The sequence below is a fragment of the Salvelinus alpinus genome, chromosome 30, assembly GCF_045679555.1.
Source record: "Salvelinus alpinus chromosome 30, SLU_Salpinus.1, whole genome shotgun sequence".
In the NCBI taxonomy this organism is placed as follows: domain Eukaryota; kingdom Metazoa; phylum Chordata; class Actinopteri; order Salmoniformes; family Salmonidae; genus Salvelinus; species Salvelinus alpinus.
In genome coordinates this window covers 16,549,847-16,575,184 of record NC_092115.1, presented here as the reverse complement: position 1 = coordinate 16,575,184, position 25,338 = coordinate 16,549,847, and the positions used below count along the sequence as shown (strand labels likewise).

General features: G+C 42.8%; 1 protein-coding gene across 2 annotated transcripts; it reads right to left on the bottom strand.

The window, feature by feature from the left end:
- Positions 1-3,722: 3,722 nt before the first annotated feature.
- Positions 3,723-23,883, bottom strand: LOC139560561 (coatomer subunit beta'). Of its 2 annotated transcripts, none has more exons than XM_071377446.1 (21): positions 23,718-23,883; positions 15,447-15,584; positions 15,242-15,328; positions 14,968-15,094; positions 14,691-14,839; positions 14,358-14,504; positions 13,891-13,990; positions 13,553-13,695; positions 13,115-13,314; positions 12,689-12,799; positions 12,407-12,495; positions 12,071-12,177; positions 11,709-11,852; positions 11,457-11,587; positions 9,079-9,286; positions 8,724-8,834; positions 8,146-8,360; positions 5,014-5,290; positions 4,734-4,817; positions 4,303-4,461; positions 3,723-4,144 (listed from the first exon to the last, which is right to left on the bottom strand). In XM_071377446.1, exons 1-21 carry the CDS (start codon positions 23,718-23,720, stop codon positions 4,049-4,051), a joined length of 2,826 nt encoding a protein of 941 aa, XP_071233547.1. In that variant the 5' UTR covers positions 23,721-23,883; the 3' UTR covers positions 3,723-4,048. The 2 variants fall into 2 exon arrangements, with proteins under 2 accessions (XP_071233547.1, XP_071233549.1); XM_071377448.1 differs by having other exon boundaries at positions 4,303-4,458; positions 23,718-23,857.
- Positions 23,884-25,338: the final 1,455 nt, after the last annotated feature.

The window sequence follows — 25,338 nt, the reverse complement described above, 5'->3', positions numbered from 1 at the left end:
ACCTTTTTGTCATGAATACAGAGTGTTATGTTCGGGGCAAACATGCTTCTACACCTGCATTGCTTGCTGTTTGGGGTTTTAGGCTGGGTTTCTGTATAGCACTTTGTGACATCGGCTGATGTAAAAAGGGATTTATAAATACATTTGATCTCATTGAGTCTTCATATTTTCAAGCATGATGGTGGCTGCATCATGTGTTGGGTATGCTTGTCATAGGCAAGGACTAGGGAGTTTTTTAGGATTAAAAGAAATAGAATACAGCTAAAAGCACAGGCAAAGTCCTAGAGGAAAGCCTGGATCAGTCTGCTTTCCAACAGACACAGGAATTCGGCTTTCAGCAGGAAATAACCTTAAACACAAGGCCAAATCTACACTGGAGTTGCTTACCAAGATGACATTTAATGTTCCTGAGTGGCCTAGTTATAGTCTTTGCTTAAATCGGCCTGAAAATCTATGGCAAGTAATGGTTGTCTAGGAATTATCAACAATCATCTTGACAGAGCTTGAAGCATTTAAAAAAAAAAATAATGGGCAAAAATATTGTACATTCCAGGTGTGCAAAGCTCTTAGTCTAACCCAAAAAGACTCATTGCTGTAATTGCCGCCAAATGTGCTTTTACAAAGTATTGGCTCGGGTGTGAATACTTTTCTAAATGAGATGTTACTTTATTTAATTCAATACATTCGCAAACATTTCTAAAAACATGTTTTCACTTTTTCCCCCTAGTCAGTTACAATGACGGCCTACCGGGGAACAACTGCCTTGTTCAGGGGCAGAATGACAGATTTTGTCAGATTGGGGATTGGGGATTCGATCGATCCTTGGAGCTTGGGGATTCGATCCAGCAACCTTTCGGTTACTGGCCCAACGCTCTAACCACTAGAGCCACCCCACTACCTGCCACCCTTGAATTCAGGCAGTAAAACAACAATGTGGATTAAGTCAAATGGCATGAATACTTTCTGAAGGCACTGGAAATTAGAGAAATCTAATTCAAAAGATGCACTTACTGTACGCAGTTAAGGAAAGTTTCACCCGGCTGTATTTTGAGAAACAGGATCAAGACAGAAATGTGGAATGCGAGCGGAAGGTGGTGTGGCGGTGTGTGAAAACAGCTGGGTGCAACTTTGCACAGTAAGTGTATCTTTGTATTTTAAGGATTTTTTTCTCTCTCGCTGTTATGCAAGTTTAAGTTCCGGTAGGTAAGGATCACCTTTGGCAGTGATTACAGCTGTTAGAGACTTAGAGACCCAGAAGGACTAAGAGCAAGTCTCTAGGCTACTCTAAGCCTAGCGGTTAGAGCTTTGGGCCAGTAACTGAAAGGTTGCTAGATTGAATCCCTGAGCTGACATGGTAAAAAATCCGTCATTCTGGCCCTGAACAAGGCAGTTAACCCACTGTTCCTAGGCCGTCATTGTAAATAAGAATTTGTTCTTAATGTTCATAACTGACTTACCTAGTTAAATAAAAGGTAAAAATAGATAGTAAAACCTGCAAAAGACCTAATGTGAACATGGGGGGAAAAAACGCACTACCCCCTCTGTGCCCAATAAAAAAAACAACAAGTTAGACATTTCTTAATGTGTAGATAAATACCGTTTAGTGCATATTGGGTTTTAGTCAACCTCTGGATAGTATTCATCTGAGCAAAATGATTGAAACCCAAAGGGAGTCACCATTGTAGGCTCTTATGAACTTATTTAGATACATTTCCACAAACTCACACCACCATGGTCTTCTTCTTGCGTTCAACGACAGTGCGTTTAGCCGCGCCACCATTTCTTCTCACTTCCTTTTGCTCCATCATGGCCGTCGGTGGCCACAAAAACGTGGAACAGCATAAACACCCCCGGCCTAAGTAGTTCAGATGATATCCCACACAGAAGGACTACAACCCTCATTTGCACTCATCCACGAAATCACAAGCCATCTCGAAAATGAAATGTTAATGTCAGAACATTGCAATCCATACCCTTCGCCGCTAAACTGGCGGCTATTCCGCTTGTTGTAGCTAGTAGTAGCCAATGCTACCTGTGTCTCCGCGGGAACGTAAAATGAAAACGATGTTGCTACTTTAGGCAGATAAAGCCATCTCCTTATTTGCTGTGGCCATATATCTAAAGTAGCTTGTTTGAACGATTTTATCTGGTTGAGAAACACCGGATTTTCAGATTAAAGCGAAAATGTACTCCTGAAAAGCTCTGTATAAAAGAGCGCGCCAAGAGACCATTGTGCTTAAAGCCAAGAGCAGACAAAGCTACACGTGTTTACTTAAAGTGTAGGACCGGTCACTTGAAGAGGGGGAACGTTTGAGATCGACTACATTTACATTACATTTAAGTCATTTAGCAGACGCTCTTATCCAGAGCGACTTACAAATTGGTGCATTCACCTTATGATATCCAGTGGAACAACCACTTTACAATAGTGCATCTAACTCTTTTAAGGGGGGGGGGGTGTTAGAAGGATTACTATATCCTATCCTAGGTATTCCTTAAAGAGGTGGGGTTTCAGGTGTCTCCGGAAGGTGGTGATTGACTCCGCTGACCTGGCGTCGTGAGGGAGTTTGTTCCACCATTGGGGTGCCAGAGCAGCGAACAGTTTTGACTGGGCTGAGCGGGAACTGTACTTCCTCAGAGGTAGGGAGGCGAGCAGGCCAGAGGTGGATGAACGCAGTGCCCTTGTTTGGGTGTAGGGCCTGATCAGAGCCTGAAGGTACGGAGGTGCCGTTCCCCTCACAGCTCCGTAGGCAAGCACCATGGTCTTGTAGCGGATGCGAGCTTCAACTGGAAGCCAGTGGAGAGAGCGGAGGAGCGGGGTGACGTGAGAGAACTTGGGAAGGTTGAACACCAGATGGGCTGCGGCGTTCTGGATGAGTTGTAGGGGTTTAATGGCACAGGCAGGGAGCCCAGCCAACAGCGAGTTGCAGTAATCCAGACGGGAGATGACAAGTGCCTGGATAAGGACCTGCGCCGCTTCCTGTGTGAGGCAGGGTCGTACTCTGCGAATGTTGTAGAGCATGAACCTACAGGAACGGGTCACCGCCTTGATGTTAGTCGAGAACGACAGGGTGTTGTCCAGGATCACGCCAAAGTTCTTAGCACTCTGGGAGGAGGACACAATGGAGTTGTCAACCGTGATGGCGAGATCATGGACATCAGGGAGACTACATTGCAGTTAAGCTGCGCAGACACACACACACACTACACTCTCTTTTAGACGTGGTTAATTGTTGAATCCGTGAGGGATTTAGACAAAATACGATAACGCTAGATTTCTACACATTTTTCTGAATATTCCACAATTGTGTGACCTGCTGAACACAGGACTGAACTAGATGCCGGTACTGTTTATATTTAGGTGCAGCAACAAGCAGTAGAAAATGTGAGGTACTGGCACTCGGTTCCGGTGAGCACCTGGTCAAGTCAAGCAGTGTACCTACTGGTCAAAGCGAAAACATACTTTATGATGGCTTACTGGCAAGTTATAATAACGGTTGCTTTAAAACAATTTGAAATAACATTCAAAACCAGCTAGTTTTATACATGAGGAACGAGAAATGAAGCTAAAAAACTGAGTTAACAACAATCAAGTCTACTGTGAAAGAACGCTGATAAACACAGCACAAATTAAATCTTGAACTTTTTAGAGGTCAGTTTAAAAGCCAGCATCTAATGATTACACCCCCAATGGATCAAAAAGGTCAAACTGACAACACCAGTGTTTGACATACATGTACATCATTTGCAATTTATTTGGCGTAAATGAACACTGATTTGCCATCGAACACATACAGGGGTGAAAATATATAACTCAATGCACAGATAATTAGTGAAGGCAAGGTCCTGGATGAAGTTAAAAAAAAATCTGCTTTAAGATTCAAGACATGTATAACTCGCCTCTCTTTCCCTCGCCTGGGAATCAGCATCATAATCTACTTAATCTTCCAAACACTGTAGGACAAAAATAACACAGGTAAAGTAAAAATACAAAAGTAGGTTTGGTCTCTTAAATAAATTGATAGCGTGAATGAGAGAGGGGGAGTTCTCAGTCATCTAGGAAGTCTTCGTCCAGGTTGATGTCCGAGGTATCAATGTCGTCCAGCTCCATGTTGTCCAGGTCGTCTTCAAGTTCGTCCAGGACCTGGGGAAGTAAACACACAACGTTAACACCTGGCCCATAACACAGCTAATGGTACTGATATTGCAACAGGTTATGTTCATACATCTCGATTTCTTCTCACTGTGTAAAGCGCCTCACCTACTGAACATTTGTCTATTTCTAGGGAGGCTGTTGCCTACCTTGTCCTTCTGTGACTCAGATGAGCTGGGGCTTTCCTCCTCAGGTGCAACCTCAGGCTCTGCCTCCGAGGGGATCACGGCTGCAGCCACTACCGCCGCCAACACGGACGCCATCACGCCTGCAGCCGGCATGGTCTCCTCGCCGCTGTCTTCAGCCTGCTGGTGGACGCACACACACAGACATGAGCAGGACTCCACACACAGTACACACAAGGGGTGTGTGATCTGTTTTTTAGCATCTCCCCTGTTTCCATCTTTAATCCAGCCAACATGTGAGGGCTTCTCTAGATGTGAAACTCTACTCTTCCACTTCTAGGTCTGTGATATCAAAAACATATTGTCTGTGTAGAACTAGAACTACAAAGCCTTTCATCAAGTTGGCTACAAATTAGTCTTTGTAGTGGTGGTTTCTGAGAAGAATTAAGACTTACCAGTACCGGTGTAGCGAGGGAGAGTGGAGCTCCTTTGGGCTCGTAGCCCGTGGCCTCCTCTAGTATATTACGTTCTTCATTGGGCTGGAGAGAAGAGACACGAGGAATGGGTGTTGTGTGTCAACGATCAGACAAAGACAGCAATGGATGAAATAAGGATGGAGAGAGTGGACTACTTCTGTGATGCAAATATGCATCCATAACTATCTTTCAGCTTCGAGATGTGAACGTCAGATTATTCACATTTATTAGAGCTCCACCTCCAACCCCCACCACTCACCGTGATGAGAGGGTAGTCGGTGGCCGGCCGGGAGTTGCCCAGGCAGGTCTCACGGAGGAACTGCTCGGCCACGAACGACTCTTTCAGCCCGGGGAACAGGTTCTCATACTCAGTGGGGTCGGCCAGTGACTCAGCCGCCTTCTGGTTGACCTTGGCCAGGCTCTCCCTCCACAGCTTGACCACTCTGGACACCTGGCTGGGTAGGTAGGTGCGGGCCAGGAAGGCCGCCTCGGGCAGCCGGTTGGTCCGGATCAGCAGCTCCAGACAGTGGTCCAGTCTGAGGACAGACAGCCAGACACCAGTGTCAGAGAGAGGTCCAAAACACTCCTACTAATCACATGTTCTATCATAAAGAGTAGAGTTATGTACTTTCCAAGAGCTCATTGTTAACAGCTACAACAAGGAAGTCGGATGCCTCACTGACATGGATGAAGGAATAGCGCCGGTGACAGAAAGACTCCATTGGTAATACACTGAACAAAAAAACTAAACAAATATAAAGTGTTGGTCCCATGTTTTATGAGCTAAAATAAAAGATCCCAGAAATGTTCCATACACACACAAAGCTTATTTCTCTAAACTTTTGTGCACACATTTGTTTACATCCCTGTTAGTGAGCATTTCTCCGGTGTCAAGATAATACATCCACCTGACAGGTGTGGCATATCAAGAAGCTGATTAAACAGCATAATCATTACACAGGTGCACCTTGCGCAATAAAAGGCAAGTCTAAAATGTGCAGTTTTGTCATAGAACACAATGCCACAGATTTATTTTTAGGGAGCATGCAATTGGCATGCTGACTGCAGGGATGTCCACCAGAGAATTTAATGTTAATTTCTCTACCATAAGCAGCCTAAGCCGTTGTCTATCAACAATGACAAGCCACCAGGGTCTGACAACTTGGTACAATACAATGCTATTTTACAGTAAACAAATTGACAACAGACTTTCAGCACACTTATAGGGAAGGACATTCAACAAGCACAGCACTTCCACAAATGACTGATGATTGGCTAAGAGAAATTGATGATAAATTGTGACGGCTGTTTTGTTAGACTTCAGTGCGGCGTTTGACATTATCGACAATAGTCTGCTGCTGGAGTTTTAATGTTATTTAACCTTTATTTTACTAGGCAAGTCAGTTAAGAACAAATTATTATTTACAATGACGGCCTACACTGGCAAAACCCGGACGATTCTGGGCCAATTGTGCACCGCCCTATGGGACTCCCAATCACAGCCTGGAATCGAACTAGGGTGTCTGTAGTGACGCCTCTAGTACCGAGATGCAGTGCCTTAGACCGCTGTACCACTTGGGAGCCCAAGCCTCTCCAACATAATCTAGGTAAAATCAGGAATTCCCCAGGGCAACTGTCTAGGCCCATTACTTTTTTCAATCTTTACTAATGACATGCCACTGGCGTGTCTATGTATGTGGATGACTCAACACTATACTACATGTCAGCTACTAGAGCAACTGAAAGGACTGCAACACTTAACAAAGAGTTGCAATTAGTTTGAGTGGGTGGCAGGTAATAAGTTAGTCCTAAATATTTAGGATATTCAAATATTCATTCACTAAACCCTAAACCTCAACTAAATCTTGGAATAAATAAGGTGGAAATTGAACAAGTGGCGGAGACTAAACTGTTTGGAGTAACACTAGATTGTAAACATATTGATACAACAATAGCTATGATGGGGAGAAGTCTGTCCATAATAAAGAACTGCTCTACCTTCTTAACAGCACTATCAACAAGGCAGGTTCTACAGGCCCAAGTTGTCGCACCTGGACTAGGTTCAGTCGTGTGGTCAGGTGCCACAAAAAGGACTTAGAGAGCTAATAATAATAATAAGCATGTCAATCTCTCCTTGCTCAACGTGGACGAGAGATTGACTTAATCACTGCTTGTATTTATGTGAGGTATTGACATGTTGAATGCACCAAGCTGTCCGTTTGAACTACTGGCTCACAGCACAGACACCCATCATTACCCCACAAGATATACCACCAGAGGTCTCTTCACAGTCCCCAAATCCAGAACAGACTATTGGAGGCGCACAGTACTACAAAGAGCCATGACTACATGGAACTCTATTTCACATCAAGTAACTGATGCAAGCAATAAAATTATATTTAAAAAACAGATACAAAAAACACCTTATAGAACAGCGGGGACTGTGAAGCAACACAAACAAAGGCACAGACACATGTATACACACACACACAATAACATACGCACTATACACACACGTACACATTGATTTAGTACTGTAGATCTGTGGTAGTGGTGGAGTAGGGTTCTGAGGGCACACAGCGTGTTGTGAAATGTATTGTAATGTATATTATCTATGCATAGTCACTTCACTCCCACCTACATGTACAGATTACCTCAACTAACCTGTACCCCTGCACACTGACTCGGTACCGGTGCCCCCTGTATATAGCCTCGTTATTCTTATTGTGTTACTTTTTATTTTAGTCAACTTGGTAAATATAAATTTTCTTAACCCATCTTCAACTGCACTGTTGGTTAAGGGCTTGTAAGTAGGCATTTCACGGTAAAGTCTACACTTGTTGTATTCGGGCATGTGACAAATAACGTTTGATTTGATTTAATGTTGTAAATTTTATAAACTGCCTTCATTTTGCTGGACCCCAGGAAGAGTAGCTGCAATGGGAATCCTAAATAAATACAACATTGTTTTAAAGAATTTGGCAGTATGTCCAACCGGCCTCACAACCGCAGACCAGGTGTTACCCCGCCACCCCAGGACCTCCACATCCGGCTTCTTCACCTGCGGGATCATCTGTGGGGGGAGGGGTGATGAGGAGCATTTCTGTCTGTAATAAAGCCCTTTTGTTGGGAAAAACTCATTCTGATTGGCTGGGCCTGGCTCCACAGTAGGTAGGCCTATGCCCTCCAAGTCCCACCCATGGCTGCACCCCTGCCCAGTCATGTGAAATCCATAGAGCCTAATGAATTTATTTCAATTAACTTAATTCCTTATATGAACTGTAACTCAGTAAAAACGTTGAAATTGTTGCATGTTGCGTTTATATTTTTGTTCAATGTAAATCACATGATGTGCTCCATCCACCTGCCTGTTCCCCTCTTCTGTACTCACTTCCCCTGCAGGAAGTAGGTCATGAATGCCACGTTGTTCTTGCCGTCCCGCTCGGCGCCCTCGGCCAGCTTGCCCACCATGGCGGCGTTGCCCGAGGCGGTGGCCAGCAGCAGCAGGCCGCCGTAGTCCTGGGCGTGATGAAGGCACTCCTGGGCCAGGCTAAACTGGCACTTACTGATGGCCAGCTCTGCCAGCTGCTTCCACTTCTGCTCCGACTGCCACCAGAGAAAACAACGGTTCTAATGTTAAACGTTTACATTCACGTTATACAGTACTGTCAGTTAGACGGATATCGTACGAAGTTGAATCCTCACTTCAAGCTAAAACAATTACATAGTTAAGCATCGTTTAGTGCAGCTTAGCTGAAGGACGGTTAATTAATTGAATTTAACCATTTGACTACAAAGTCCATTCAGATCTAAATCAGATGTTGACTAAATAGATTTAAACCGAGAAGATAGTCTTCAGTATTGAATAACTAATTGTAGAATGACTGACATACATTCATCTTTAGTCTTTGAACTCTTGTAGTGTGTGTGCAGTGGTCTCTCCATTGCCTATTGTACTGTTGGTCTCACCTCTGCCTCCACAGCCAGCTGATAGGCGATCTTCAGCTCCCCCAGCTGCAGAGCAAGCTCAAACCTGTGCTCCGAGTCTGATGACACGGCCAGAGCCTGCTGCTTAAAGCCCTGGATGACCAACAAGAACATATCAGTAAACATTGTAACATTTCACGCAAAGACACACAGTCAGTTCACAACATACAACAGCAGCCACATAAAATTTTTGTTTTGAAATGGAGAGTCCAGAAATGCTAGCATCCCATAGTCTAGCTAGAATTCCCGTTGCACCCCGGCTCCACCATAGATTCAAAATACTACATTTTACTTCATCTATTCGCCTCACTTCCTCTGTGAACAGGAAGTTTCTGACCTGTTTCTCCAGGAAGTGTGCTACACGGGTCCTCTGCTCCTTGGGGATGGTGGGCAGCACTTTGTCGGCCATGCCAAAGTCCCGGCGCATCACAGCTGTCTGGTACTCCAGCACAGACACCAGTAGGGAGTAGCTGACGATGTTCAGCTCCTTGTCGCCCAGGTACAGGCGGTCGTCCTTGGGGATGTAGCCCAGGAGGTACATGGTCCTACGGATGGAGCAGATAGACAATGTGTAATAGGGATTTAAAAGGAAACTGATCACACTTTGAGCTGGCGTTCTAGGGCTAGTTTCCAATGCACAGATAAAGCCTAGTTGTAGACTAAAAAGCATGCTGAATGAAGGAAGATCTTTTCATAGGAAGATCTTTTTAGTCCAGGACTAGGCTTAACGTGTAACTGACAGCGTTTTAGCAACGTGAAATCTGATACAAATCTGTTCATATACACCCCAAGGAAGAATGACGCCCCCTTATTATTTTACATTTTCTGAGCACTTTCATAGAATGTTTGGGAATGACGTAGAGTAAGGCATTTGTGAAAATTCTACAATAATATATAGTGAGAAAGCGTCCATGTGTTTGGACAATTAATAGACACCGCAGTAAATAAAACCTAATAAAGATGTCGGCCCTGTCCTGGACCAGACTCTACATAGACCGGTGCGCCATAGACAATCAGAACTACAGTAGGCGTGTTTGCAAATAAGACATATGGGCCTGCCATCACTCACTTTCAACTGGACTGTGTTTACAGGCAGTAGGGCCTGCCATCACTCACTTTCAACTGGACTGTGTGTTTACAGGCAGTAGCAACAGTGCGTCTTTAGATCATTAAAAAGCATTCGCACAAGACCTGAATGGGTTTCTGCAGTAATGTAAATACCACAGGAGTCCTCTTATATTTGGGAACTTTACAGTCCTATTGATCAAACCACCATGAACAGGTAGGCGCTCTTCCTCCCTAAAATCAACAACAAAAGTTAGCCAGAGCCAGATGAGCTCAAATCTAGAGTGACAAACCCTCTTCTTCAGCTTTAAAGTTGGCCGTCAAAATTGCACTGATAAACGATGGGGAAAAGTAGCTTGCTCGCCCTTCTGCAGCTTGCCTGCCAATGCATGCTTGTCCCAACCCACATTTTGACAATTGAATGGGAACTGCCTGCCTGCCCATTTGATCAATGCCAAATACATTTGATTGACAACTAAGAGATATTCATTCTGTGGAGAAAAGATGTTCAAGTTCAGCATAGCTAGCAAAGCAATTCACATTTCTTGCTAGCTAACCAAATGACACCTGCATCTTTAGCTGTAGCCCCCGAAAAACAGCGAGGGGAAAAAGTCAGTCACTCACCCACTTGTCCAATGACATGACATCCTCCCAGCAGCTAGCTAACTAACGTTGGGCTCTGTATTTTTAGCTTGCTAATAGCTTCCTAAATAGATAAGTAGCCTATTAGCCATGTTATGACTGACTTGTGATCATTGTCCTTGCTAGTTTGATTATATTGACATTCCCAGCCTAGTTACATAGTTTCAGTTTCAAGTAATTGAAACTGAAACAGTGCATCCCGAGTGGGTGGAGGCAGCAAACAATGTACCAGGCCATCTGTGATTTATAACCTGATAGCAATCTTTTTTTGGTCTACCAAGAAATGTATTGGTGAATTATATTAATCATGTTCTGAACAACATCCATCTATTCTGCCAACAATGTCTTACTGTACGTCTTGGAAGTTTTTGTTGGTTTTGTAGCATAAACTGTGAATTTGATATTTTTGACTGATATGACTGTCTGTTTGATATCTGCAAAGTAGTTAAAACGCTGTCAGTTCCACTTTAATCTCTGTCCAGAACAAAAAAAATACACTTAGGAGGTTGTTGAGTAAGTTAGTGGGGTTCCCATCTCACCCTATTTATTCAGTTCAGTTATTTGTTGGATAGTCTTGTTGTAGAATGAATGTCAATGTAGCCCAAGCACATCTGCTGCTTTCAACACAAAAGGACTTGACTGATTCAAATGTTGCCCTAAAGAGGACACTAGTGGGGACTTTTGGCTTTACATTAGCTGACATAACACAAACATTTAGCCTATTTAGCAAATTTACAGAGGTTATTGTTTCTGGTCTTATACCCCAAACACTAGTGCTTACACAGCCAGCAAGACTGGGGTCGCACTCAAAGCAACAGCAGTACTGAGCTCCACTTATTCTTCAACTCCAGTCTCTTACTCCTGGATCGTATTCACTATGAACCAAACAGAAGCAAACAGAGAGGGACCTACCTCAATTTGTCCAATAAGAAATATTAGTTTTTGTTTTCTGTTGCAAAACGTATTGCTACGCGGTGCTCCAATAAATATAACCCTGGTTCGCCGTACCTGTCCAGGTGAGCGATGGTGACAATCTCTCCCCCCACAAAGTAGTTGAGTCTGTTGACAGAGCTGGTGTAGATGAAGCAGTCTCCCACCCATAGGCCTGTCTTCACCACCTCCTGGATCTCCCCCTGGACCTGGAGGATCAAAACAGACACAAAATGGCCGACAGATTAGGGAGGAGGAAGGGGGGGGTGGGTGTTCACTGGTGTTCTGTTGTCGAGGGCACCAGAGTATTTGCCTGTCACACACACACACCTCAAAGGCGTCTTCGATGCCATCCTCGGTCACTCCCTCATTGTTCTCTTGGGAGGCGGCTACTTTCTCTGACAGGTAGCGCAGGATGAAGAAGGAATCCTCTGTGGCTATACACACCAACTCCCCTGAGTCTGACCAGAAGATCTACAAACAGAGAGAGAGGAGGATGCAGTGTTATCTCATGCTTCGCTTACAGTCCTGATGTCATGATGATGAAAACGTTAATGTCATATGCACATTTCTATCAATACGGTACTGGGTAGAAAAGCAAACATTCACCGAAACAGACCCTTGTACATGCTAGGATGCTCCTGTACATATCTATATTCTGATAAAGATGCTATTTTCTCTACAGTACTCACATGTTTGGGCTGGATCTCGATGCGGCGGACCAGCTCTGTGTTTTCCCAGTCATAGAAGGCCAGACCGTTCACTGACCTGACGCCTAGCAAAAAGCCTCCATAGATACCTGCAGGGAAATTTATATCAGGGTCATATTCATTGGGCACCAGTTGGAAGAAAACATACTGAAACGCATATGGACTACCTGGATTTGTCCAATAAGAACGTTCATTTCATTTTCTGTTGTAAAACATTTTTCCATTACCTGCCGTGTTCCATCAAAACTGTCATAACAATTTGTTTGCAGTGTCTTTGTTCACACAACTAACTACCTGGGCCTGCCTTCTTCCACTTACCTTCAGCACCAAAGTCTGGCTTGAAAGACTTCTTCTCCTTGAAGTTCTTGAAGATTTTGACCACACTGTTGCTTTCCCTGATGGCATACCTATGACCAGACAGACCATGGACATTTGTGAGTGACAGAAAGTAATCATCCATTCTGGGAAAAAATACCATATACCATACCATAAAATACCATCACATACCATAAAAACTTTGATTGGTTATTTAATAAAATTATATAAAGCTAAATCCCAATTGCTGTGAATGAATTGTAGGGGTGTGTGTGATGGACTCACTCGGAGGAGTCGTGTGCCCAGACAAACTCCTGCGCTGAGCCGAAGCTCTTGTTCCTCAGGGCCATGGCAGTGTAGATGATGTACTCTCCGTCTCCACACACCACAACAAACCTGACAACACAAACAACAATGCATATGGATTAAAGATATAAATATAAAACATCCAGATTTTCAACAGACTTTGAAGTTGAGGTGTGTTTGGAGAAAGAGCCATTTATTTCTGGAGATGTGGAACACGTTTTAAAGTATGTGTGTGTGTGTGTGGGGGGGTCCACATGTTTTCTAACAAATTCGTTTTTTGATATAACATTTGAAAACAGCTTTGCCTTTAAAGGTGTGGCACACAAATATGCAGTTGTTGTGCAAGACATTTGGATAGATTCACTGAATTAGCTGACACGGGAGTCCAATGCAGTGCGGACTGACCTTCCGTTGGGGTTGTGCTGGATGGTCTGGGGGTAGATCTCACAGCTGCCCATGTCTTTGACGGCCAGCGGCAGCCTCTCTCCATCCTTGATCTCCGTGTCGCCCATGGCCTTCAGGTTTGCCTGCTGCACCTCCGAGTGCTTGGCCCAGATGATCTTCCCACTGGTGTCCATGGACATGGCTGGCTCCTCACGCCCCAGCTACAGATCACAGGAGAGGATGGAATAAAGTACCAAGGCTTTCAGGAGGTGCAGAGGAGATGTCACTGAGTAGTTGTTTCAACATAGAAAGGTAGTTAAAGAGTACGTGTGCAATGTGTACAAACAGAAATTCTATCAACCTCACAGTGGAAACCCATCAGTGTGAAAAAAATAAAAATTATCTTGAGTTTTGACTCTTATGCACAAATATATAGTCATTGACGTTTCTATTGAACACCTTGATGATGATGCTGCCTTCGTCGTAGCCCAGCGCCACGTTGTTGGAGCCTCTCAGGCCACACACACACCACACGCGCTCCATGCCGTAGTTCAGCGTGCTCTCCAGACGGTACGTACTCGAGTGCCAGATACGCACAGTGCCTAAGGAACCAGAGAATGGATTTCAAAAAACATTTTTGGGACTTGTGTGCATGTTTTTGTGTGGTTTTATTTAACGTTTGTATTTTTCAATATGTAAAATCATCCAGAGTGGAGCAAATAGATCTGCTCACCAACAACAGAATAAGTACTTTCAGAGGATCAGAATATGATAGAGTGTATAAGGAATTTCCTCACCGTCCTCTGAGCCTGTGATGATGATAGGCAGCTCTGGGTGAAAGCTGACACACGACACATTCTGGGCGTGGCCCTCCAGGGTCTGCACACACGTCTTGTTCTGATTGGAGGAAATAAAGAGAGAGAGAGTGATACTCTGCTACAAACATCTATAATATAACTTTTTTCTTGGTGAGAGACAAGGGGATGAGAACGGCAGCAAGACTAAAATAGTCATGCGCAAACACACAGTCCACTAACCCCGCCTCCATTGAGTAGGTGAGGCACAGGACAGCACTCACCCTTAGTAACACAGTAGTGAATGGATGCTTTGCATGGTGTCTTACTGCATTTACTACTGACAGAGTTACACAGAATTTGGCCATGCTCATCTACATATCAATCTGAATCTACTACAGTAGAAGGTAATTTCACTGCTTGTTAAGATCTGGAAGTGGCTACCTTGTTTCATCCCACCGCTGTCTTACCTGGTAGTCCCAAATCTTGACCAGACGGTCATCAGCACCTGATATAAGGTACGGCTTGTCCCCTCCGCTGTAGTAGTCAATGCAGTTGACTCCTTTCTCATGGCCCTCAAGGGTGAAGTTAGGAGAGGAGGAGCCCAGCTGCCACACCTGGGATAAGACAGACCATGTGTCAGAAAAAAACACTCACAAACATCGAAACTCTATGGTTGTTGTAAGCACACGACTTTTGTTAGGCAGTCATCACACACACACACACACACACACACACACACACACACACACACACACACACACACACACACACACACACACACACACAGTGTCTGGTGTTACCTTGATGGTTCTGTCCAGAGAAGCGCTGGCAAACTGGTTGTTGTCTTTAGGGTTGATGACGATCTGCATGACGTAGTGGGTGTGGCCCTCAAACACCTGACTACAAGACCACTTCTTCTCCCAGTCCCACAGCTTGATTAGCATGTCGTCTGGACACACACAGGATGTAACAGTCACTTAATATCATACTTGTGTGACAGAGAATGAGTTCATGCATTTGACACAAGTATAAAAAGACGGGAGCCCCCCAAAAAAAGAAGAGTTACTGATTGCGTACCACTGCTTGTGAGGATGTAGGGCTGGGTGGGATGCACGGCGATACAGCGGATGTAGTCAGAGTGGGCCTCAAACATGTGGACCCTCTCCAGGGTGTTGTAGTTGAACACACGGATCTGCATGTCATCCTACAGAGAGAAAGGAGGAAAGACATTGCAAATGCAGTGAGCGAGTAGTCTCCATTCTACAAGTCCACACAAAGTGGTGGAAGATAAGATAGACCGTCTCTTTTCTCATTAGATGCTTGTCCTGAATGTTAAATCAGCATCACTCACCGCGCCGGTTATGACCCAGTTCTTCCTGGCTACAAACTTCGATGCTCTCACTGGAAGGTCACACACTTCGAAGGTCTTCACCAAGGTCTGGATTGGAGATATTTACAAATCATACATTTTAATTGCATATAAGTTTCGCTTCGAGTTGTTTATCTCCATGGTGCAAGTACTCAACATCAAACTGGAACAGTGTGTATTTGTTTACCTGTGTTTCGTGGTTCCAGACACAGACACTACCATTGTACAGGCTGGCCAGCATCCACGGCTCGGTCGGGTGGAGGTCCACGCTCTTCACGCGGTCTGACCGGGCTGTCAGCTTCCGCTTGATGTCCAGCCTGAGAGGCTGTGAGACAGATGAGATGCTGTCAAGTCAATCCAAATAAACTGACAGAGCAGTGCACAGAGTACTGATCTAGGGTGTAATCATTAGTCCAAACAGTTGCAATTTGCAACGAAAACTAAAGTCTATATTGGACAAATTCAGGTAGGCCCCTCCACGTTTCATTCCGTTTGCTTCTGTTAAAGAAACGTTTTGCAACAGAATCGGCTTAATGAATAAACCCCAGATTGCAGATCATAGCTAGTTTGCTAGCTAACGTTAGCTAATGGTGATATAACTTCAGCTGGTACACATTTACTAATCCTTCCAAAATCCCCAAAAATGTAAACACAGCACAGTAGCTAGCAATGCAGCTACCGTACCATCAAAATATTTTACATGCAAAATGTAGAAAGATAGCTAGCTAGATAAATATTGACTACAATATTGGATATTGATTACAGCATTGTTGGGTTTAGAGCTTGTAAAAAGGCCATTTCACTGTAATTATGCATGTGACATTAAACTTGTAACTGCTCACGCGTAACGGTAGTAGGGAAATGTGATATGTACTGTAGCTAGCTAACGTTAACTAGCTTAATTAACTAGCTACGAGGACAAGAGCGTCATTGCCAAAGGATAGCTAGCCTAAGCCACAAGACTCCTGAACAGCTAATCAAATGGCTACCCATTTGTACGCTGCTACTACTCTGATTATTATTCATGCATAGTCACTTTACCTCTACCTACATGTACAGTACCAGTTTAAAAAGTTGACACACCTAATCATTCAAAAGTTTCTTTATTTTTACTATTTTCTACATTGTAGAATAGTGAAGAAGTCAACACTATGAAATAACACGTGGAATTATGTAGTAACCAAAAAAGTATTAAACAAATCAAAATATATTTTATATTTGACATTCTTCAAAGTAGCCGGCCTTTGCCTTGATGACAGCTTTGCACACTCTAGGCATTCTCTCAACCAGCTTCATGAGATAGTCACCTGGAAAGCATTTAAATTAACAGGTGTGCCTTGTTAAAAGTTAATTTGTGGAATTTCTTTCCTTCTTTTAATGTGTTTGAGCCAATCAGTTGTGTTTGAGCCAATCAGTTGTGCGGCGACAAGGTAGGGGTGTATACAGAAAGCCCTATTTGGTAAAAGACCAAGTCCATATTATGGCAAGAACAGCTCAAATAAGCAAATTGAAACTTTGAAAGTTTCTTCAAGTGCAGTCGCAAAAACCATCAAGAGCTATGATGAAACTCTCTCATGAGGACCACCACAGGAAAGAAAGACGCAGAGTTACCTCTGCTGCAGAGGATAAGTTCATTAGAGTTAACTGCACCTCAGATTGCAGCCCAAATAAATGCGTCACAGAGTTCAAGTAGCAGACACATCTCAACATCAACTGTTCAGAGGAGACTACGTGAATCATGCCTTCATGGTCGAATTGCAGCAAAGAAACCACTACTATAGGACACCAATAAGAAGAAGAGACTTGCTTGGGCCAAGAAATACAAGCAATGGCCATTAGACCGGTGGAAATCTGTCCTTTGGTCTTGAGTCCAAATTTTAGATTTTTGGTTCCAACCGCTGTGTCTTTGTGAGATGCAGAGTAGGTGAACGGATGATCTCACGGAGGAGGTTTGACGGTGCTTTGCCGGTTACAGTATCGTTGATTTATTTAGAATTCAAGGCACACTTATCCAGCATAGCTACCTCAGCATTCTGCAGCGATGTGCCATCCCATCTGGTTTGCGCTTAGTGTGACTATCATTTGTTTTTCAACAGGACAATGACCCAACACACCTCCAGGCTGTGTAAGGACTATTTGACCAAGAAGGAGAGTAATGGAGTGCTGCATCAGATGACCTGGCCTCCACAATCACCCGACCTCAACCCAATTGAGATGGTTGGGGATGAGTTGGACCGCAGAGTGAAGGAAAAGCAGCCAACAAGTGTTCAGCATATGTGGGAACTCCTTCAAGACTGTTGGAAAACCATTCCAGGTGAAGATGGTTGAGAGAATGCCAAGAGTGTGCCAAGCTGTCATCAAGGCAAAATATATTTTGATTTGTTCAACACTTTCTTAGTAACTACATAATTCCATAGATGTGTTATTTCATAGTTTTGATGTCTTCACTATTACTCTACAATGTAGAAAATAGTAAAAATAAAAACCCTTGAATGAGTAGGTGTGTCCAAACTTTTGACTGCCACTGTAAATTATATCCAGCTCAGGGCTCCAGCTATGCATTTGGTTTGCTAACTTGCTAGCTAAGTGGCTATCTTGCAAGATCAAGCTTCTTGGTTACATCAGAGACAATCAATCCCCTCTTGGATCAATATCCCTAAATTAGTTTTGTGCATCAAAAAAGTATTAGTATTATTTCATTGTTATTCTTTACGTTTGGACAGTAATAGCACCTTGTGTGTGCACTGCCAGTAATACCTGTATGTCCTGGTAAGGTACAGGAACGGTATGAGGGTATTCAAATCTGGATACAGCCCAACCCTAGTAAATAGTACATCTGTTGATGCTCATCAAATGACTTGTATGATCAAAATTAGCGTGGAGTCAAATATACAGTAGGTCAGTAGCAGAGAACAGATAATGGAGTTAAAGAGGCAAGATGTTCATTATCTTGACTGGTACTGTACCCCCGCACATTGACTCTGTACCGGTACCCCCTGTATATAGCCTCGCTACAGTTATTTTATTGTTGCTCCTTAATTACAGTTGAAGTCGGAAGTTTACATACACTTAGGTTGGAGTCATTAAAACTTGTTTTTCAACCGCTCCACAAATTTCTTGTTAAAACAAACTATAGTCACTTATAATTCACTGTATCACAATTCCAGTGGGTCAGAAGTTTACATACACTAACTTGACTGTGCCTTTACTGTGCCTTTAAACAGATTGGAAAATTCCAGAAAATTATGTCATGGCTTTAGAAGCTTCTGATAGGCTAATTGACATAATTTGAGTCAATCGGAGGTGTATCGATGGATGTATTTCAAGGCCTACCTTCAAACTCAGTGCCTCTTTGCTTGACATCATGGGAAAATCAAAAGAAATCAGCAAAGACCTCAGAAAAAGAATTGGAGACCTCCACAAGTCTGGTTCTTCCTTGGGGGCAATTTCCAAACGCCTGAAGGTACCATGTTCATCTATACAAACAATAGTACGCAAGTATAAACACCATGGGACCACACAGCCGTCATACCGCTCAGGAAGGAGACGCGTTCTGTCTCCTAGAGACGAGTGTACTTTGGTGCAAAAAGTGCAAATCAATCCCAGAACAACAACAAAGGACCTTGTGAAGATGCTGGAGGAAACAGGTACAAAAGTATCTATATCCACAGTAAAACAAGTCCTATATCGACATAACCTGAAATGCCGCTCAGCAAGGAAGAAGCCACTGCTCCAAAACCGCCATAAAAAAGCAAGACTACGGTTTGCAACTGCACATGGGGACAAAGATCGTACTTTTTGGAGAAATGTCCTCTGGTCTGTTTGGCCATAATGAGCATCGTTATGTTTGGAGGAAAAAGGGGGATGCTTGCAAACCGAAAAACACCATCCCAACCGTGAAGCACGGGAGTGGCAGCATCATGTTGTGGGGGTGCTTTGCTGCAGGAGGGACTGGTGCATTTCACAAAATAGATGGCATCATGGGTAGGGAAATTATGTGGATATATTGAAGCAACATCTCAAGACATCAGTCAGGAAGTTAAAGCTTGGTCGCAAATGGGTCTTCCAAATGGACAATGACCCCAAGCATACTTCCAAAGATGTGGCAAAATGGCTTAAGTACAACAAAGTCAAGGTATTGGAGTGGCCATCACAAAGCCCTGACCTCAATCCCATAGAAAATTTGTGGGCAGAACTGAAAAAGCACGTGCGAGCAAGGAGGCTTTACAAACCTGACTCAGTTACACCAGCTCTGTCAGGAGGAATGGGCCAAAATTCACCCAACTTATTGTGGGAAGCTTGTGGAAGGCTACCCGAAATGTTTGACCCAAGTTAAACAATTTAAAGGCAATGCTACCAAATACTAATTGAATGCATGTCAACTTCTGACCCACTGGGAATGTGATGAAAGAAATAAAAGTTGAAATAAATCACTCTCTACTATTATTCTGACTAGAGGTCGACCGATTAGGATTTTTCAATGCCGATACCGATTATTGGAGGACCAAAAAAAAAAAAAAAAAAAAGCAGATGCCGATTAATCAGCCGATTTATATATATATATTTGTAATAATGACAATTACATCAATACTGAATGAACAATGAACACTTTTATTTTAACTTAATATAATACATAAATAAAATCAATTTAGTCTCAAATAAATAATGAAACATGTTCAATTTGGTTTAAATAATGCAAAAACAAAGTGTTGGAGAAGAAAGTAAAAGTGCAATATGTGCCATGTAAAAAAGCTAACGTTTAAGTTACTTGCTCAGAACATGAGAACATTTGAAAGCTGGTGGTTCCTTTTAACATGAGTCTTCAATATTCCCAGGTAAGAAGTTTTAGGTTGTAGTTATTATAGGAATTATAGGACTATTTCTCTCTATACGATTTGTATTTCATATACCTTTGACTATTGGATGTTCTTATAGGCACTTTAGTATTGCCAGCTTCCATCCCTCTCCTCGCCGCTATCTGGGCTCGAACCAGGAACACATCGACAACAGCCACCCTCGAAGCAGCGTTACCCATGCAGAGCAAGGGGAACAACTACTCCAAGTCTCAGAGTGAGTGACTTTGAAACGCTATTAGCGTGCACCCCGCTAACTAGCTAGCCATTTCACATCGGTTACAGCAGCCTAATCTCGGGAGTTGATAGGCTTGAAGTCATAAACAGCGCAATTCTTGAAGCATTGCGAAGAGCTGCTGGCAAAACGCACAAAAGTGCTGTTTGAATGAATGCTTACGAGCCTGCTGGTGCCTACCATCGCTCAGTCAGACTGCTCTATCAAATCCTAGACTTAATTATAACATAATAACACACAGAAATACGAGCCTTAGGTCATTAATATGGTCGAATCCGGAAACTATCATCTCGAAAACAAAACGTTTATTCTTTCAGTGAAATACGGAACCGTTCCGTATTTTATCTAACGGGTGGCATCCATAAGTCTAAATATTCCTGTTACATTGCACAACCTTCAATGTTATGTCATAATTACGTAAAATTCTGGCAAATTAGTTCGCAATGAGACAGACGGCCCAAACTGTTGCATATACTCTGACTCTGCGTGCAATGAACGCAAGAGAAGTGACACAATTTCACCTGGTTAATATTGCCTGCTAACCTGGATTTCTTTTAGCTAAATATGCAGGTTTAAAAATATATACTTCTGTGTATTGATTTTAAGAAAGGCATTGATGTTTATGGTTAGGTACACGTTGGAGCAACGACAGTCCTTTTTCGCGAATGAGCACTGCATCGATTATATGCAACGCAGGACACGCTAGATAAACTAGTAATATCATCAACCATGTGTAGTTAACTAGTGATTATGATTGATTGATTGTTTTTTTATAAGATAAGTTTAATGCTAGCTAGCAACTTACCTTAGCTTTTTACTGCATTCGCGTAACAGGCGGGCTCCTCGTGAGGCAGGTGGTTAGAGCGTTGGACTAGTTAACCATAAGGTTGCAAGATTGAATTCCTGAGCTGACAAGGTAAAAATCTGTCATTCTGCCCCTGAACAAGGCAGTTAACCCACCGTTCCTAGGCCGTCATTGAAAATAAAAAATCTGTTCTTAACTGACTTGCCTAGTTAAATAAAGGTGTAAAAAAAAAATATGAATCGGCAAAATCGGCACCCAAAATTACCGATTTCCGATAGTAATGAAAACTTGAAATCGGCCCTAATTAAAATCGGCCATTCTGATTAATCGGTCAACCTCTACATTCGACTTCAACTGTATTTGTTATTTTCCTTCTTTTTTTATAGTATTTTTACTTTTTATTTTGTAAATACTTTCTTGACACTTATTTTTCTTTAAACTGCATTGTTGAGACAGGCTAGCCACTTTGCTGATCCTTAACAATGGGGCCCCACAAGGGTGAGTGCTCAGCCCCTTCCTGTACTCCCTGTTCACCCATGACTGCGTGGGCATGCACGCCTCCAACTCAATCATCAAGTTTGCAGACGACACAACAGTAGTGGGCTTGATTACCAACAACGACAAGACAGCCTATAAGGTGAGGGTACTCGGAGTGTGATGTCAGGAAAACAACCTCTCACTCAACGTCAACAAAACAAAAGGAGATGATCATGGACTTCAGGAAACAGCAGGGGGAGCACCCCCCTATCGACATTGACGGGACAGCAGTGCAGAAGGTGGAAAGTTAAGTTCTTCGGCACACACATCACAGACAAACTGAAATGGTCCATCCACACAGACAGTGTGGTGAAGAAGACGCAACAGCGCCTCTTCAACCTCAGGTGACTTTAGAAATTTGGCTTGTCACCTAAAACATTCACAAACTTTTACAGATGCACAATTGAGAGCAGCCTGTCGGGCTGTATCACCGCTTGGTACAGCCACTGCACTGCCCACAACCGCAAGGCTCTCCAGAGGGTGGTGCGGTCTGCACAACGCATCACCAGGGGCAAACTACCTGCCCTCCAGGACACCTACAGCACCCGATGTCACAGGAAGGCCAAAATGATCATCAAGGATGACAACCACTCGAGCCAAGGCCTGTTCACCCCGCTACAATCCAGAAGGCGAGGTCAGTACAGGTGCATGAAAGCTGAGACCGAGACTGAACAACAGCTTCCATCTCAAGGCCATGAGACTGTTAAACAGCCATCACTAACACAGAGAGGCTGCTGTCTACACACAGACTTGAAATCATTGGCCACTTTAATAAATGGATTACTAGTCACTTTAATAATGCCACTAATAATGTTTACATATCTTGCATCACTCATCTCATATGTATATACTGTATTTTATACCATCTATTGCATCTTGCCTATGCCGCTCTGTCATTGCTCATCCATATATTCATAAGTATATATTCTTATTCCATTCCCTTAGATTTGTGTGTATTAGGTAGTTGTTGTGGAATTGTTAGATTACATGTTGGGACTAGAAGCAAAATAATTTCCCTACACTCGCAATAACATCTGCTAACCATGTGTATGTGAAAAATAAAATGTTATTTGATTTTTGGTTAAGGGCTTGTAAGTAAGCATTTAGAGGGTTGGACTAGTAAACGAAAGGTTGCAAGATCGAATCCCCGAGCTGACAAGGTAAAAATCTGTCGTTCTGCCCCTGAACAAGGCATAACCCACTGTTCCTAGGCCGTCATTTAAAATAATAATTAGTTTAACTGACTTACCTAGTTAAATAAAAGGTCAAAAAAAAAAAAAATGTCACTGTAAGGTGAAATACCTTCTGTATTCAGAGCATGTGACAAATACAATTTGATTTGACTTGATTATCCTTACTACTTAGCTAGCAAGTGTTGGGTAGCTATCATCATTCCCAAAATATAATAATGCATTGGAATAGTTTAGACACAAGGGCGAACAGTACTACCGCACCTGCTGTCTCGACCTCTGAATGTTCGGCCATGAAAAGCCAACTGACATTTACTCCTGATATACAGACCTGTTGCGCCCTCTACAACCAATGTGATTATTATTATTTGACACTGCTGGTCATCTATGAACACCATGTACTCTTATAATCTCCACCCGGTATAGCCAGAAGAGGACAGGCCACCCCTCAAAGCCTGGTTCCTCTCTGAGTTTATTCCTAGGTTCCTGCCTTTCTAGGGAGTTTTTCCTACCCACCGTGCTTCTACATCTGCATTGCTTGCTGTTTTGGGTTTTAGGCTGGGTTTATGTATAGCACTCTGACATCTGCTGATGTAAAAATGGCTTTATGAATACATTTGATTGACTAACGTTAGTAGGTGGACAAATTGTGAGCTAACTGACTAGCAACAGGCCTAGCTTGTTTAGCTAGCTATCGTTACCCTTAGTTAGCATGGCTAGCTTGTCTCAATCACTACCGTACCGTCTTTCCTGACATAAACTGGTCACATGTCACCAAACATTACAATTCAGACTACGGAATACATAACTTTCAACATCGAATGTAAACTTGTCTCACCATGTTTTATTCCTGGATTGTCTCTCTTTATGTGAATGAATTACGAATAATTACAGTCGATGCTGCGTTTTCTGTGGACGGACTGTCGAGTAGTGACGTGGAACCCATGAAACTTCCTGAAACTGCGTGCGATGGCAATCGATGACGTGTGGTTTGGGGTCGTGGCACTTTTTCCAAGGTGCATGGCTGTAGTTGAGCTATTTTGTTACAATTACTATTTCGAACATAGCATATACATGTTGTGCATATTAAGATGTTTCTGCAGTTTATAAACATGTTCAGACAGGGTTATTTCCCGAGCAAAATGAATCACTGTGATGGCCCAAATGCCAGTATACTTGCTGCATTTGCCCAACTGTAACTCATCTTTGTAAGACTGGTGTTCAGTCCAGGGTAGAAAGCATACCCACTAGTTGATGTTCCTAATTCTATATGGTTTAGGAGTCTTCGCTGTGTATCAGCTATGGCCACATGGGATTGTCTTTGATCAGGTAGTAGTTTTTTATGCCAGCTGGGACCAACAAGCTATGGTCCCTCTTGTGTCAGGGCTTTTCCTGCTTGGGGGACTGCCTACATTAAAACTAGAACTGAAAACTACTCAGTTGTAAATTAACTATCTCAGCACATCCCTCAGACTGACACTGGTCAATGACTTAGAGGTTAAGAAACACTGGGCTATACAAATAAGTCTAATAAATTATTTAGCAATAATAGTGGGTTCCCATGATCAACGTTGAGAGGTTTTAGGCTAACATATGACGGATTCATTTCTATGAAAAGACTCACAACATTGTATTAGAGTTATGGAAGATTTGCCCAACAAAAACAACATATAAGGCTAAAAAGAGTGAACAATAAACAATGCTTTATTCAGATTTGCTTGTGTTATGATATGAGTTTGAAACAGTATGACAAAAAAAAGTGGTGAATCCAGTAACTTATATCCAGATGTCCTTTATAATTTTTTCTTAATTTTTAAATGCCTACAAGCAGACTATGTCCTCACAGATCAGTTTCTGTGAATTCAGAGAATACATCTCAAGTGTCTGAGGTCAGATATCAGGTGTTGTTACTTTAGTGCCTTATAGGATGCATGTTTTGGAATAATTGTATTCTGTATAGGCTTCATTATTTTCACTCTGTCAATTAGGTTAGTATTGTGGAGTAACTACAATGTTATGGATCAATTTTTCCTGTCACAGCCATTAAACTCCGTAACTGTTTTAAAGTCACTGTGGCCTCATGGTGAAATCAACTGAGTTAGGAAGGGCGCCTGTATCTTTGTAGTGACTGGGTGTATTAATACATCTTCCAAAGTGTAATTAATAACTTCACCATGCATGCTCAAAGGGATGTTCAAGGCTTTTTTTACCCATCTGCCAAATAGGTGCCCTTTGCGAGGCATTGGAGAAACCCCATGGTCTTTGTGGTTGAATCAGTGGTTGGAATTCACTGCTTGACTGTGGCACCTTACTTGTACGTGTTGGGTACAGAGATGAGGTAGTCAATTGAAAATCATGTTAAACACTATTATTGGACACAGCGTGAGGCAATGCAAATGTTAACTACTGAACTTATTTAGGCTTGCCATAACAAAGGGGTTGAACACTTATTGACCCAA

What these genes read in the sequence shown, in the direction of transcription:
- LOC139560561 (XM_071377446.1), bottom strand. An exon ending in CTACATCCTCACAAGCAGTG is followed by an intron (nt 14,840 to 14,967) that starts GTACGCAATCAG and finishes GTGTGTGTCCAG; the next exon opens with ACGACATGCTAATCAAGCTG. An exon ending in ACCATCGCTCACCTGGACAG is followed by an intron (nt 9,287 to 11,456) that starts GTACGGCGAACC and finishes CTCCATCCGTAG; the next exon opens with GACCATGTACCTCCTGGGCT.